The following is a 14,053-nucleotide window of genomic DNA, read 5'->3' as shown; positions in this document are numbered from 1 at the left end:
TAAGAGGCCTTCCATCTCAGGAAGAGGCCTTCCATCTCATGTCATAATTCTCCCAGCCTAAAAACACTCTGCCAAAACTCCGTTCAGATTCTTACGGTTTGTTGGGCTTTTCCATTCTTTCGCTGAACAGCTCAGACTTCTCTTCAAGGGTGAGTCAGTCCTATTGAGATCCTGTTTAATGCCTGTGAATCTGCAGTCAGGTCAATCCTTGCTGTTCATGGATTCTTCCCATTAACTCCCTCCCCACTGGTCTATAATCTCTTCTCACATTCTTAAAGGGATAATTGCAGTCCTGCCAAGTAATCTGGTATTTGTTCTGACTTGGTTTCCCTCCGAAGGAGGGTCTAGGCTCCTTCAGGGCCCTTTCCCTTCATTTCCTTTCTAAGTGCATATCAGATGAAGAAGGGCACAGGGGCTCAGAGCATGAGCAAGTCCTGAAAAAGGGACCAGTTCTCAGATGGAGAAAAAAAAATTCACCCTTCAAAAGATAAGGCAAAAAATTCCAAAAGGACAGAACAAATTGGAATTCAGTAGTTGGGAAGCATTCCAGATCCTTATCTTTCCCCTCCAGCTCCAGCTGTAGTTAATCTTATGAAAGAGGTACTCTTGACTTTAAACCTTCATAAGCCTGAGCCAGAGAACCAGGGGAGGTCATTTCTCCACAGACCTGTTCAAGGTAAACGGGAAGGAAGGTGATTTCCCCATCGAGATCCATCCAAAATGGAGGATGAACAATTTAGATCCAAGGGCAAATATTCAATATTCAGTCAGAATTTGCAGTTCCTCTTCTCTTTCTTCAAAGAGATTGTAAAGGAGGAATGAGAGATCTCTGACATGGGGAAGAGATTGTCAGCAAGACATTATGCTCTGTAAGCTTTCAAAACCCCAAATGCTCCCTCCTCGATAGTTGCAGTTGTACCATCCCTTGTAAACCATATGGTAATTCCTGGCAGGAAGAATAAAACTTTCCTCATAACCAACTTAAAACTTATGGTTCTGAGAAGCTTCATCAGTAGTACTAGGAGCTACTCTGGTAATTACATGTTTCATGAGAGCAAATGCTTGCTGCCGCTCCCCAGAACCATAAGTTTTAAGTTGGTTATGAGGAAAGTTTTATTTTTAGCTATTCTATTCATAGTGATGGGTCCATGATTTTCATGAGGTTAGCAGCAAGGGCCATGGCAGCAGACTCCATGGCCAAACACCCACCAACTCCATCTTAAACACAGGACTGCAGATAATTACATTATGCAAATTCACCATCTCAAAATTCTCAAGTGGAACGCTGTTTGAGGAGAAGCTTGAAAAGCTGGTAAGTGACAGTTTGGACAAACCAAATTACTTGCTACCCACTCCAGCATAGTCAAAATGGACTACAAGCACATATACAATGGCAGAAGTTATTTTCCTACGAACATCAAAGATGATGCCATCTTATTTCAAGAATAAAGCTTGGGCATGAAATGCCCGGGAGAAAGCCAGAATAGGAAATGGGCACTTTCCCTCCTTCAGTCCAAACCATCAATGCGGCTGTGAGCGAGTCTGCATCTGCCCAGGGCTAGGAGGCAAGATACCGCGCTCTTCAGACTCGTGACCCTGACAGTGGGTACTAGAGAGCATAGCAAGAGTACTTTGGAATTGTCTCCTCCACATTCTTCACTCTTTCTGTCTCAGACCTTGAAGAGTAATAAACATCAGTCCATCCTGAATAACACATTTATTGCAAGTTGGGGCAATAGAGCTTGTCCTTTTAAGACCAAAGATACCCATTGGTCTACTCTATTTTCATATTAAGCAATAGATCAGGTGCAGACCAGATCATCCTAGACCTCGAAACTGAACAGGTAGCTGAAGATTAAAATACAGGACATTCTTCCAGTATAGCAGCAGAATCTCCTGCATATGACCTGATATTGCTGGACCCTGGCAGAAGCTTAACTGCCATCAGCAGTTCATCAATTTCACCTACCAAACTGCTGCTGACAGTGCAAAGTATTGCAGTTTGGGCTATCCTCTGCCTCCAAAGTTTTGTCGAAAATAATAGTGGTGATAGCAAGACTCTGGACTGTAGACTCATATATACCCCTTGTTAGGCAACATAGTTGCTTAGCAGTTGATAAATACAAGGAGGGCCAGTGTGTTCCTGACATAAGAAAAGCTTGACTAGATTCAGGCACTGATTTAAGGCAGGGGCAGGCAACCTGTGGAATGCATGCCAAAGGTGGCATGCGAGCTGATTTTCAGCGGCACTCACACTGCCCGGATCCTGGCCACCGGTCCGGGGGTTTTTGCATTTTAATTTAATTTTAAATGAAGCTTCTTAAACATTTTTAAAACCTTACCTACTTTACAAACAACAATAGTTCAGTTATATATTATAGACTTATAGAAAGAGACCTTCTAAAACAGTTACAATGTATTACTGGCATGCGAAACCTTATTTTAGAGTGAATAAATGAAGACTTGGCACACCACTTCTGAGAGGTTGCCAACCCCTGATCTAAGGTATTACGTTGTGGAGAAACACCAGTCCATCCTTACCTGCAGCTCCTAGATCTTCTGGTCACATGAATAAATGCAAGGCTGCATGTGAGTTTCAGGAGTTCCAGAACCATTCAAACAAGATGCAGAGGAAAATATGATTGCCCCTCTGCTTGTAGAAACAGGAAGTCCATGTGATAATAGAACCTTCCCTTCAGTCAAGAGGCCAGCCCTTTCCATAGAACCAGCTACCTAGGGATGAGAAATCAGGTTGGCTGTTCTGGCAGTCAGGCAACACAATGATCATTACATATATAAATCAATGAGTGGGTGCAAAGAATCTCAAGTCTAAATACTTAAGCGTGAATTCTCTTATTTCAATCAAGATGATCAAAATAAAAGGACACTAAAAACAAAAATGGACTAAGTTTTCATCAGATAAACAACCTAGAATGGGTTGAATGAAGAAGTATTCCAGCAAATATCCAAAGAGCCAAGCTACCTCCATATAGGTATATTTCCATCCAGTTGGAATGGAGAGTTAAGGGAAACAGACCAAGGTTAACTGGGGATATGTTCTGGCTCACAGAGGGCCTAAATGGTTTCTTTGTGTGCTTCCAACGCCCCCTCCCTTCCACTGTAAGGAGAAGCAATTAAAAAAATGAAGGTATAATCATTGTTAACACAGATTGGACCTACTGGGATTATCCTAATGGTCTTAATTTCAATTTCTCGCCAATTAGGATGCTCTGTTGCAGAGCCTGCTGCAGAATCCCAATCTTGACTACCTGAAACTGACAGCTTGGTCACTGATCAAGTCCTAAATAGGATGGGATGTTCATCTGAAGTAAAACTCTTCTACCCTTTCATCTTCTCTGCCTACACACAAATGTGGACAGAATTCTTTCTGATGCTTGGAGAGAGATCCTAGGAAATCAGAAACTGTAGTTCTGGTTTTCTTTGGTCTGAAAACTCCCACCTGTTTCTTTTTGTCTCAGCATTAAATAGTGTTATAAGCACAGATCATCGAAATATTAAGCAAATAGATCAAGATTCCATAGGGTAGTACATATATCCAAACCAGCAGTCAGACCTGTCTTCTCTTCCTGCTGATCTGCGGTCTTCATAACATATTCACTGAGACACAAGATGTAAATTCCATATATTTTCTTTACATAATCATGATTCCGGGTTGCAGTCATGTCAGCAAGAAGGGTGTCTGCTCTTAGAAGGCACAAGCTTTATTACTTTTTCCACAAAGACAATCACTTACTATTCGAGAATAATTCCCAGAATCAGTAATTACAAAGGAACTTTTTTCCATACATCAAGGGAGTTCATTCTTTAGTTTTACTCAAAGCTTCAACACCCTAAAGAGCATTGCACATTCTGGGTATGAGACGCATTCTTAGATTTTATCATTGTAGAATCTTCTGGTTCAGGATGTTATAATTGTTTTCTGTTACCTTACGTACCTGGGCCTGAAAATGTCTAGATTTTTCATAGTCAAACTCTGTATCAGTGGGGTTCAAAGATAAGCAGTCTTAGTGGATCAAAGCATTCAGAATGTTCAGCAGTAACATCTTGGCAGATGATAAAGCATCAGCCACCACAGAAGAAGCCAAGAAAATGTGCTAATTGGTCACCCATTAACATGTTTATAAAATGCTTGATCTTAATTCCTGTTCAGAAGCATTGTTCAGAGGTCCCCAAGTACTATACTACACTTGATCTATACTTAAGGAAGGAATTCCTCTCCTTCCTTATTGCTCACTACAGCCTAGATATTTAACTGGTGGAGAGGTAATTGTTAAGAATAAAAAAATTGACTGCTTTTCTGGGACTTTGCCTCCTCTCTTAGGAGGCAAAGGTTTCTTTGATAAGTCTTTCATATGCTTCTACAGTGGCCTCTTCAAGATGCATGTGTGTATATAGGTAATATGATCTAATAAAGCATTACTGGTAAAAAGTTTCCGTATGCTAATTAGACTTTAGTGTTTCAGAACAGCTTTGGAAGGACTCATCCTGAGTGAAGGGATGTGGTGAAGCCCCAGAATTCCATTATTCCTGGGGAAATTCTGTGCCAAAAAACTAAAAATTCTGCAAACAACATTTCCCCCAGGAATAGTTAACCCCTACGACAACCCAGTTCCTGCTTCTTTGTCATCGTCTTCTCCTCCCCTCCCCCCAGAGCCCAGCTGTGGAGCCCTTCCTGGCACTCTCACACACCACCCTTACCCAGACACTCACACCCCATACCCCACCCTCTCCCGAGGCTAGCTGCAGGTGCATGTCTTCCTGCCCCCCCTCCCCACACACGCCCCTAACACTCACAGACCCTGCCCTCCTAGAGCCCAGGGAAACCCTCCAGTTCCCTCTCCCTCCCCTCGGGCTTGTCTTCTATTTGTGAGCTGGGCTCTGCCGGGTCCAACGGCTCCTACTGGAGGCCAACATCTCTACAGCCTATTTCTATGGGGGGAAATGGAAATTCTGCCGACTCACCATTAATTTCTGCAAAATTCTGCATTGTGTAGTGGCACAGAATTCTCCCAGGAGTAATTCCAAAGAGTAAGCTTGAGCTGTCTCTGGAATTTGCAAGAAAAGTAGTCTAACCCAGATCCTTTCTGGACCTCTTCCACAAAGTAAGTCAGCAGATAATAAATTTGATACTGGTTTTCGTGTGAGTTTTTGCACTCCATAAAAACAGATGGTTAGATACAGAAAGAATCTTCAAAACCTTCCTTTTCCAGCTGGGCTTCTGGAGATGTGAAGGGAAGAAGTTGGAAAGTACTTTGGGATATAACTTGTAAAACAGCTAGCTCTATCACGTATTTATAAAATTGGAAACCTTCGCATGGTACCAATACATATTACTGCACATTTCAGCACCGTACTTTAACTTTTTTCTTTGACTCATGTCTAATACAAAATCTCTAGCTATAATTGAAAGTGGGTTTGTGAAAGAAAATTTCCTATTGAAGTCACCAGAAGTATCTATTGATATTTGAGACCTTTTGACCACACTGTTGGAGGAGGGTAAATGCAAATGGCACATGACAAACTACCTGACTTCAGCTCATAAATTTCCATTTGGGTCATAACTTAAGTTTTCCTGATCAGGAACAGAAGAGCTGCTTTACCATCTGTCTACACAGTTTGATCAAGAGAAAGTAGAATTTAAAATTTTCTTCTAGGATTAAGTGGTATCAACTGTGCTGGCCTTACCTCAGTAATACGACAGTGATAAAAATCACTAACCCTTAGGAAAACTTAATATCCAAGTGTATATAAACTGAACACTGGCTGATTTTGCTCCAGCGTTGTGCCAGGGAGGAATCTTGGCTATCGAGAGGTGTGAATCCCTCCATCTGGGAGCTATTAATAAGAGAGAGGTTGTGTCGGGAGGTTGAGATACGGGAATGGAAAGCGTTCACTAGGGAGCTGTCAGGAGTCTTAGTGAGCCATGTTTAGGAATAGAAGACTGGGCTTCTGGAGATGTGAAGGGAAGAGTTGGAGAGTGCTTTGGGATATAACTTAAAAAAAAAAAGGTTTATTGCATGCGATAGAACAGGCTACCTCATATTTACAAAATGTAGGAACTGGACCTTTGCATGGGACCTACACATTACGTTTGCAAAAGAGGATTGGAATAAACAAAAGGAAAGTAGAAGGGATGTCTTTCATTCTGGTGTACTTCTTGAAAATCCTTTGTTTCTTATTTTACTCTGTTTCTAGCTGATTTGTTTCCTCAGAAGATCCAGGTTTGTTTAAAATCTTTGTATGACCACAGTGAGCAGGGATCAGTTTGAGTTGCAGGAACTGACGTGTTTTCTTTTTATTTTTGCAGTTTTCTATTCTCTCTCCATGTCTCCCAAAATAAAATAAAAAAATCTAGGAACCGTACACACCTTATTAGCCAAGATTATAAAAATTAGGACATATCTTAATGTATCAGTATGCATATATTCAATAAAGACTTGTCTTTGGAAGATCAAGACAAGTCAGTTAATCTGTGTCCTTGGCTATCTCAACCAGCCATCTTGAGCACCTCAAACTCTACCTGAATGTGTGCTAGTATTTTGTCAGTAGTCATGTGTTTCCATTATAATGGCAGCTGGCAAAAGCACCTTTGGAGTGTTGTGGCTCTTGAGATGCCCCATTGTCATGCAAAAAGGTGGTGGTGATAATAGGAGGAGTCGGGGGTTTCTAAATTCAGAGGGGTGAGGGAGGAAGAGGTTAGGGGCATCCTTGACCTTCCTTTCAAATAGTAATATTATTGGGTTTAGGTTTTTTTAGTAATAACCGTTGCCTGTTGGATGGAAAAAGTAAAACTTGTGTTATTGGCGTATTCCATGTACCTTGTTGCCTTCTGCTTTCAACTTTGAGCACTGTTGAATGAGGCAATAGTTCTTAATTATAATCAGACAATTATTGTGTGTTGAGAATAAATTACAGAGCTTGAAATTTGGAGATGAGGAAAGAGGAGGATCTTGGGGATTGTCTTCTTTTGTGGAATATATTAATAAAAATATGTGCTCTTTGATAGAAGTGCTTAGCTCTAATAGTGTTAAACAGATCTTGAGATTTATTTCTATTTGCTCAGACAGCAAATCAATTAACTTGAAATTTAATGAATTAACAGCTAGTGTGTTAGGGCTTGGCTACACTTGCAAGTTGCAGCGCTGGTAGAGGCTTTCCAGCGCTGCAATTAGTAACTGTCCACACCTGCAAGACACATCCAGCGCTGCAACTCCCTGGCTGCAGCGCTGGCTGTACACCTGGCCAGGTTGGGGTGTAGCGATTGCAGCGCTGCAAGTGTGGACACACACCAGCGCTTTTATTGGCCTCCAGGGAATAAGGAGATATCCCAGAATGCTTTAAACTAAATTACTCCCTTTGTTTTGTTATGCAGCCTCTCTTTGTTTTGTTGTGAACCTCCGGAGCTCCCCGTTTCTACCGGAGCTGCTTATCAGCTCCTGTTTGCTGTGATCAATCTGTGAACAATCAAATGAGATCCTCCTCCCTGTTGTGAATGAGCTCTGTGGAGCTCCTCCGTTGCTGCTGCTATCTAAAAAACAAACACAGCTCCTGTTTGCTGTGATCATCTGTACCTGGCTGTAAACAATCAAATGAGAGGCAGGCAGGGAAACAGCGGGGGGGGGGGGAGAGGAGGAGTGGTGTTGCCTGCATGCTGTTTGCAATTAAGAGTTAAGACTAAGGGGTCGGAAAAATGTTCTGATTTTTCAAGTCAGGAAGCTAACACAGTGTTGGCTCCAAAAATCCACTCTCTCTTTCCCCCCGCTCCCTGTCACACTAGACCCCACTCCACCCCCCTCTTTTGAAAAGCACGTTGCGGCCACTTGAATGCTGGGATAGCTGCCCATAATGCATCACTCCCAACAGCGCTGGAAATGCTGCAAATGTGGCCACACACCAGCGCTGGTAGCTGTGAGTGTGGCCACACACCAGCGCTGCTCCTACACAGCTGGATGACCAGCGCTGCAAACTACCAGCGCTGCAAACTGTAAGTGTAGCCAAGCCCTTAGTAAATGCAGCCTGTGCAACAAGATCACTTTTTGTAATCTGACTACTTAATTCCTCTCCCTTGTTGACCTGCATTTTAACTGAAAACACTGTCAGTTATTCAATTCAAGTAAATCCAAGTGGGCATGCTTGGAAAAGAAAGTGTTATTTTTTGTGTGTCATCCACCCCCCTCAAAAAACAGTGTGCTCTGGAACACATTTCAGCAGGAATCCTTTTTATTTTTTGCTTTTAAAAGTATTAACATACAAGGTCTAAATGACAAAATTTGAGTGTTCATGTGCAAACTTCCTGACTCCTGCATGCTGCTTTCCATAAAGGATGTGCTCAAATTCGGTCACATGAAAGTAGTAAAATCAGTATTGTTGATATTTAAGCATATTTGAAATGGTAGTGTCCGGGAGTTAAAAGTGGCTCACTAATATCAACAGGAAGAATAGCATTGTGTAAATTGCTTGATATTTACATGTATGCTATCTTTTAATTTTTTTTTTATGTGGACCTGAAATCAACTGAGAGGCAGAATACCTCTGTCTTTGTATATATGTATAATTTTAGTGTACACGGGAGTTTTTACATTAAAATGTGGGGGGTTTTTCAGGTCAACAAGGGCAGCCACAAGATTATTCAAAGGCTTGGGAGGAATATTACAAGAAGCAAGGTAATGTTTGCTAGAAATGAGATTATTTTGAGCTTCTTTGTCTTTGTTACAGCAACAAAGTTATGCACTCCTAATTTATTTTAGGTCAAGCAGTTCCAGCTCCTGCGGGGGCCCCACCAGGTCAGCCTGATTACAGTGCAGCATGGGCTGAATACTACAGACAGCAAGCAGCATATTATGCCCAGACAAGTCCACAGGGAATGCCACAGCATCCTCCAGCACCACAGGTATAAAGTTTTATGAATTATTTTGTGTTTATAAATTTATTTATTTTTTGCGCATGTCTCCTGTTTTGTTACCGTTGGAGTGTGCATCCTTTTTTCTAGCAAAATAACTCAGAATAATTAGTAAATGACTTTTATCTGGTAACTTGAGTTCTCTATCTCTTCAGAACGTTCAGTGCTTTTGATTAAAAATTTTTCTCCTCCCAGGGTTTAGAAAATCATGCAAGAAGCCACCACCATTTACATTAACCAATTTTTCTTTCTTAAAGGCTTCACTCCTGAGTTAGCTCAATTTGAAGGATTTTCTTTAACTTTTTGTGTATCTCTTATGTATCTCTTCTGCACAGGGCCAATAATAAGAAGTGGACAATACAGTATTTGCTTCATTGTGTGGGGGAAAAAACCTTTGTTAAATGTATGGATGCAGACGCCTTGATGAAGATCTTAATTTTCTTTGGTTTAAAAATAGTGTTTTTGAAAATGTACAAAATATCTATCACTACTGATAGGAGGTAATATTTCTGTGTAGAAATGAAAATTGGTTTGTTTTTAGTATATTAGTGTAGATGTACACATTCCAGCAAATGTATTTGCAATTATTATGTGGTCAATGCTTTGTGATATAAATGTACTTTTTCAATGTATACTTTCACTTTTAAAATGCCTGTTTTGTGCTTTACAATAAATAATATGAAACCTCCTGTGTCGGTAAGTTGGATATGTGGGTATTTCAAGAATTCTAGGACTTACTAGCAATGCTGAATTAAGGTATATGTACCCAAATGAGATTTTTTTTTTTCCCCTGAAATCTTAGAATGAGTTTTAAAACCTGTCATTGGCATGTTTTCCCCTTTGCAGAATAGTTGTAGATGGAGGATCTCTTTCATTTATTGTATTTTGCTGTCTAGCACCAGTAATCTTGATACCTTCATTTTCTTTCTATTTGATTAAAAACTGCATGTGTTTAAAAAGGTGATCTTTTGGCATACTTCCATTGCATTAACAGTGAAATTTCCCTTTTTATACATGACCACTGTTTCAGACCTGTACAGCTGCTATAAGTTAACCTTTCTGTTTTTAATTTGATACTTACTTGACTGTTTCAGCATAACTATTTTAAACATTTTTCAGATTAGTTATAAAAGGTTTTTACTTTTATAATTAAATGTTCTAAGCATTCAGTTTGCGGTAGTTCATTTAAAAAATCAGTGTAGAAAGGTGAACTTGGTTACCAGAATTGCATCTGACATTGAAACTTTATATTTTGTTTGGGGTAGGGGGAGTGGTTGACAGAGAACTTCTTTCAGTACAGATAAGTTCTGTTGTGTAAATGCTCAAGACCAGTTGTTGAATCAAATTATTTGATATACTTTTTTTTGTTACATTACTGCTCATACTGAAAATCTGATATTCTGTTGAAATTCATTGTTTGCTGTTTGCATATTTATTGGCTCTTTGCATATATTAGACTACATGCAATACAGTCTGTCTTGCCATTGTCTGTTGAAGTGCAGGTTTGATCCAGCCAGTATAGAACTAGCTCTATAGGGGTGAGGAGGACTGTGCTGTGTATCATCCTTGATTGTTCCTTCAAGGAGCATTGCACTGTAAGTACATCAGAATGACAAATTGATGAACTGCAACAGTATCGTTTGTCAATGTTCCACATAATGCAAATGCCATACTTGTGTGAATATTATGTTGGAATACAGTGCTAATATCTTAGGAAATCATAACTGCTTCTTAATTCAGAAACATAGGTGTGCATATATATATATATATATATATGTGAGCTTTATGGGTAAGTATTCTTGAAATGTTCAGCAATAGCTAAAGAAAACCTTGTGTTATCTAAGTAATACAACATTTTTCACTAGGGCTCCTGAGACAAAGGTTGTATTATTTAGTTTATGAAAATATGCATATCTTGTTAATATGAAAGTGATTGGAACTGCTTGACAGACAGAAGTTGTTTTGTCTTAAGTTAGTTTGCAGACATGTAGTGATGCAGGTATATGTTAAACCATTTTATAAGCCTGTATTAGCCATATCTTTTTGGAGCACCATTTGTTGCTTTGAGAATACATTTTTAAGGTGGCTGCATAGAGAAGTAAAACTTGAGGCTTGAAATTTGAAGTAGTTTTATTATTCAGATAATTAGCAATGTATTTTATTGTGTTTTGTAGAACCTGGAGGGAACTACCTTACCCCTTTTTAGATTAGGAATTTTAGTAGTAGTTTGAAACAAGCAGCTAGGAAGATATTGCAATCTTTAGGGTAGGATATGAAGTTTAATAGTTAAGATATTTTGCATGATACTTTTGTAGATGACCTTATAGTAGAATGGTGCATTTATTACTAATTAAACTGAACAAAATTAAATTCACTGGATTCTATATCATTCACAAAATGGAGGCTGTTGATTTTGATTCATTTTAAGGTATAAAATCTTTATTAATTGCAAACAGTGCAATTATTTATACTTCACAGTGCCTTCCCAGACCTTCCACCTTAGGTTCTGCTGCAAAAAGCAACAGGTAAGCACAACCTAAGGAAGTATATAAATACATATTTCAGTACATTAATGTTGTCCCTGTGAGATTTTTGTGGTTGTGTATTCAAAAGCAATCTGCTGATTTCCCCAAATGCATTCTGTTACTCATGGTTCCATTTCAGTGGAAAGTCTCTCAGTTGTTTAAACAACCGTTCACATTTCTGGGTAAATATGTATCTTTATTTTTTAGAAAAGATGAGTGGATTGCTGCAATAATTAAACTTAATCTGAATAAGTCATTTTTTGTTACTTTTTCCTCAAATAGCTGAATTGTAACAATTTAACGAAGGAAAACAAAACTTTTTCCCCCCCCAAGATGCCGGAAATACTTGGTTAGAAACTTCAACAGCCTTCACACATGTTTTTATAACTGGCAGGTCATTATTCCCACCCCACCCCTAAAAGCTAAATAGAATACTGTGTGTTTCTCTTGTCACTGGAACTGATAACTTGACTTTTTAAAGAAGTTATACAACATAATATTAGTGAAATTTTTAGATAAACTAGTTTGCTTATCCATCTGATATAGTAGGAAAATTGACACAAGTTTTGCAGAATAGTATGTCTTACTAGAAAGCATGTGCACAAGTGAAATGTTAACTGTATGGCAAATAATCTTTTCATTATCTATATAGCAATCAGTATTTTCTGTTCTTTGATACTTTCACTGGATTGCTGTATACTTTTGCCAGTTTAAAATGTTTGTTTTATTCGATGGTCTGGTACAGTTTTTTAGTTAAAGCAGCATCTCATCAGTTTTTGTTTATTCAATATATAAAATGTGCTGATCCTTTTTCAAAAGTCCTGCTTATATCTATATCAAAGAAAAATATTCAAAAATACTGCCTTCATTTTCACACACAGTGCTGAAGATGCTGCAAGCACCAAATCATAGCTCATAAAATCAGGTCCTGAGATAGTTACTACCAATAAAGAGGAATCCTTTGAGTGTATGCCATTGGTGAGCCGATGAGCACGGACCATAGAAGGGGTCCATGTAGAAGGTAAAATTGGCAAAACAACAGATTTGAAATGTATCCCATACATAATGGTGTAGGGTATAATTTTTCTGTCTGATCACTTCTCATTCTTTAAAGTGCTGTTTGCTTGACCATAAATGTTCAATAATCTGTTTAGTTTTTAAAACTATGTGGCTAATATTAAACTATATATTTTAATTTATATTCTTCTAAGCAGTCAAGCTTAGATATATTTACCTTCTGAAATTAATAGTTGCACTTAATTCCCTCAAGCCACTTCATTTTTGTTTACTTGTAGTTTGATATGTAACTCTCATTTATTTTTCACAAGAAAACTAGGTATGTACCCCCAGTGGGTTTTAAATCCTAAGAATTTATTGTCTGGGGGTGGGATTTCAATTTCACTTCCTTAAACATGCTGCTTTTTATTTCACTGTTACGTGAATATTTTAATAATTCAAATCTTAAATTGAGTAAATTTAGGAAGTGGGAGGAAATAGAAAAGACAGGCCAGTTATTTGGATTGATGATGGGGTGTGAAAGTCATAATGGCTTCAGTTTAGTGTTTGTGGCATACTGATTTTCTGCTCACTTATTGCTGGACTTATAGGCATGTTTTATGCTAAGTGTAGTGTTATTATTTAAATCAGTCTTCGAACTATTTCTTTTAGAGGACAGAAAATAATTAAATCACTAGAATCTTATTTCTGAGCAAAGATTGTTTTTGTGATTTGGTAGAAAAGTAACTGAACTTTCCAAAATGGGACGTTAAATAAATGTATCTTGATTTGATAGAACCTCGCAAATGAAATAGGAAGTTGAGTACTGCAGTTTTAAAAGGGAAGTAGGGGAAGTGTAATGTTTAATATAGTAAAAGCATTTACAGATCGCTTTCTTCAGTCTTTATACTGTAAGACATGCCATGAAATACGTCAGCTGGAAGGATAACCTTCATTGGGAAGTATCATAGTGTATTTTGGTGTCCAGGCAGGTTGTATTATTATTCATTGCACAGCCTATCTTACGTGAAATATTTCATCTTCCTCCATAACAGTTTTATTGGATGCTAGAAACTATTTTCCCCCCTCATGAAATAGCTTTTCTATGTTTCCTTTGCATGTTGTAAATTGGCAAAATTTGGGCCGTCCAGTAAGCATACAGTTGACAGGGTTTCCTCTTCCCTAGTAATACCCTATAAAACTCTCATGTATATGCACATATTTCTCTTATGCATGTGAGATGCATTTTCGTCCTGAGAAAAGTGTTCTCTACAGAAACTACCCGTGTGTAAAAAGAAGATTGGCTTTATAAGGCTACTGTGATGGGAAGTGTCTTAGGGAGATGCAGCTTGGACTTGAGGTAAATTGAATGCTTTACAAAATGTGGTTTTGAGCTTGCATTATTGACATTGTATGTAATATGGGTACACATTAACTGTATAACCTTTTTGTATGGTTTTCTCAATAAATGTAAAATGATGGATAATACAAAATGATGTTTGTCTTTTTTCCCTTCTTTCCTCCTGGCTTTATCTTGACTTTCGCATGTCAGCATCAGATGGAAAATACATACATTTGTGATTATTTTCACAGTATTATATAAATTAATGCA

The 14,053-nt window shown here is 38.5% G+C and overlaps 2 protein-coding genes across 21 annotated transcripts in view; one reads left to right on the top strand and one right to left on the bottom strand.

Annotated features, from left to right (window-relative positions):
• The window catches only part of FUBP1 (far upstream element binding protein 1), a 55,113-nt gene that overhangs the window by 22,354 nt on the left and 18,706 nt on the right, over nucleotides 1-14,053 (top strand). For 4 of the 16 annotated variants that reach the window (XM_045026378.1, XM_045026384.1, XM_045026382.1 and 1 more), the window contains 3 exons: nucleotides 8,625-8,684; nucleotides 8,769-8,911; nucleotides 10,418-13,929. In XM_045026378.1, coding sequence (XP_044882313.1) covers nucleotides 8,625-8,684; nucleotides 8,769-8,911; nucleotides 10,418-10,456 — 242 coding nt within the window. In that variant the 3' untranslated portion in view covers nucleotides 10,457-13,929. Of the gene's footprint in view, nucleotides 1-8,624; nucleotides 8,685-8,768; nucleotides 8,912-9,255; nucleotides 9,399-10,417; nucleotides 13,930-14,053 lie in introns of those variants that run through there. The other 12 variants (XR_006581478.1, XR_006581477.1, XR_006581474.1 and 9 more) reach the window with 9 other exon arrangements.
• The window catches only part of NEXN (nexilin F-actin binding protein), a 55,407-nt gene continuing 43,958 nt past the window's right edge, over nucleotides 2,605-14,053 (bottom strand). For 2 of the 5 annotated variants that reach the window (XM_045026389.1, XM_045026388.1), the window contains exon 13: nucleotides 2,605-2,733. In XM_045026389.1, coding sequence (XP_044882324.1) covers nucleotides 2,696-2,733 — 38 coding nt within the window. In that variant the 3' untranslated portion in view covers nucleotides 2,605-2,695. The remainder of the gene's footprint in view (nucleotides 2,734-14,053) is intronic. The other 3 variants (XM_045026392.1, XM_045026393.1, XM_045026394.1) reach the window with 3 other exon arrangements.

Source organism: Mauremys mutica, chromosome 8 (assembly GCF_020497125.1).
Source record: "Mauremys mutica isolate MM-2020 ecotype Southern chromosome 8, ASM2049712v1, whole genome shotgun sequence".
Classification (NCBI taxonomy): domain Eukaryota; kingdom Metazoa; phylum Chordata; order Testudines; family Geoemydidae; genus Mauremys; species Mauremys mutica.
The sequence above is the reverse complement of the archived record's forward strand: the minus strand, read 5'-3'. Positions and strand labels throughout refer to the sequence as shown.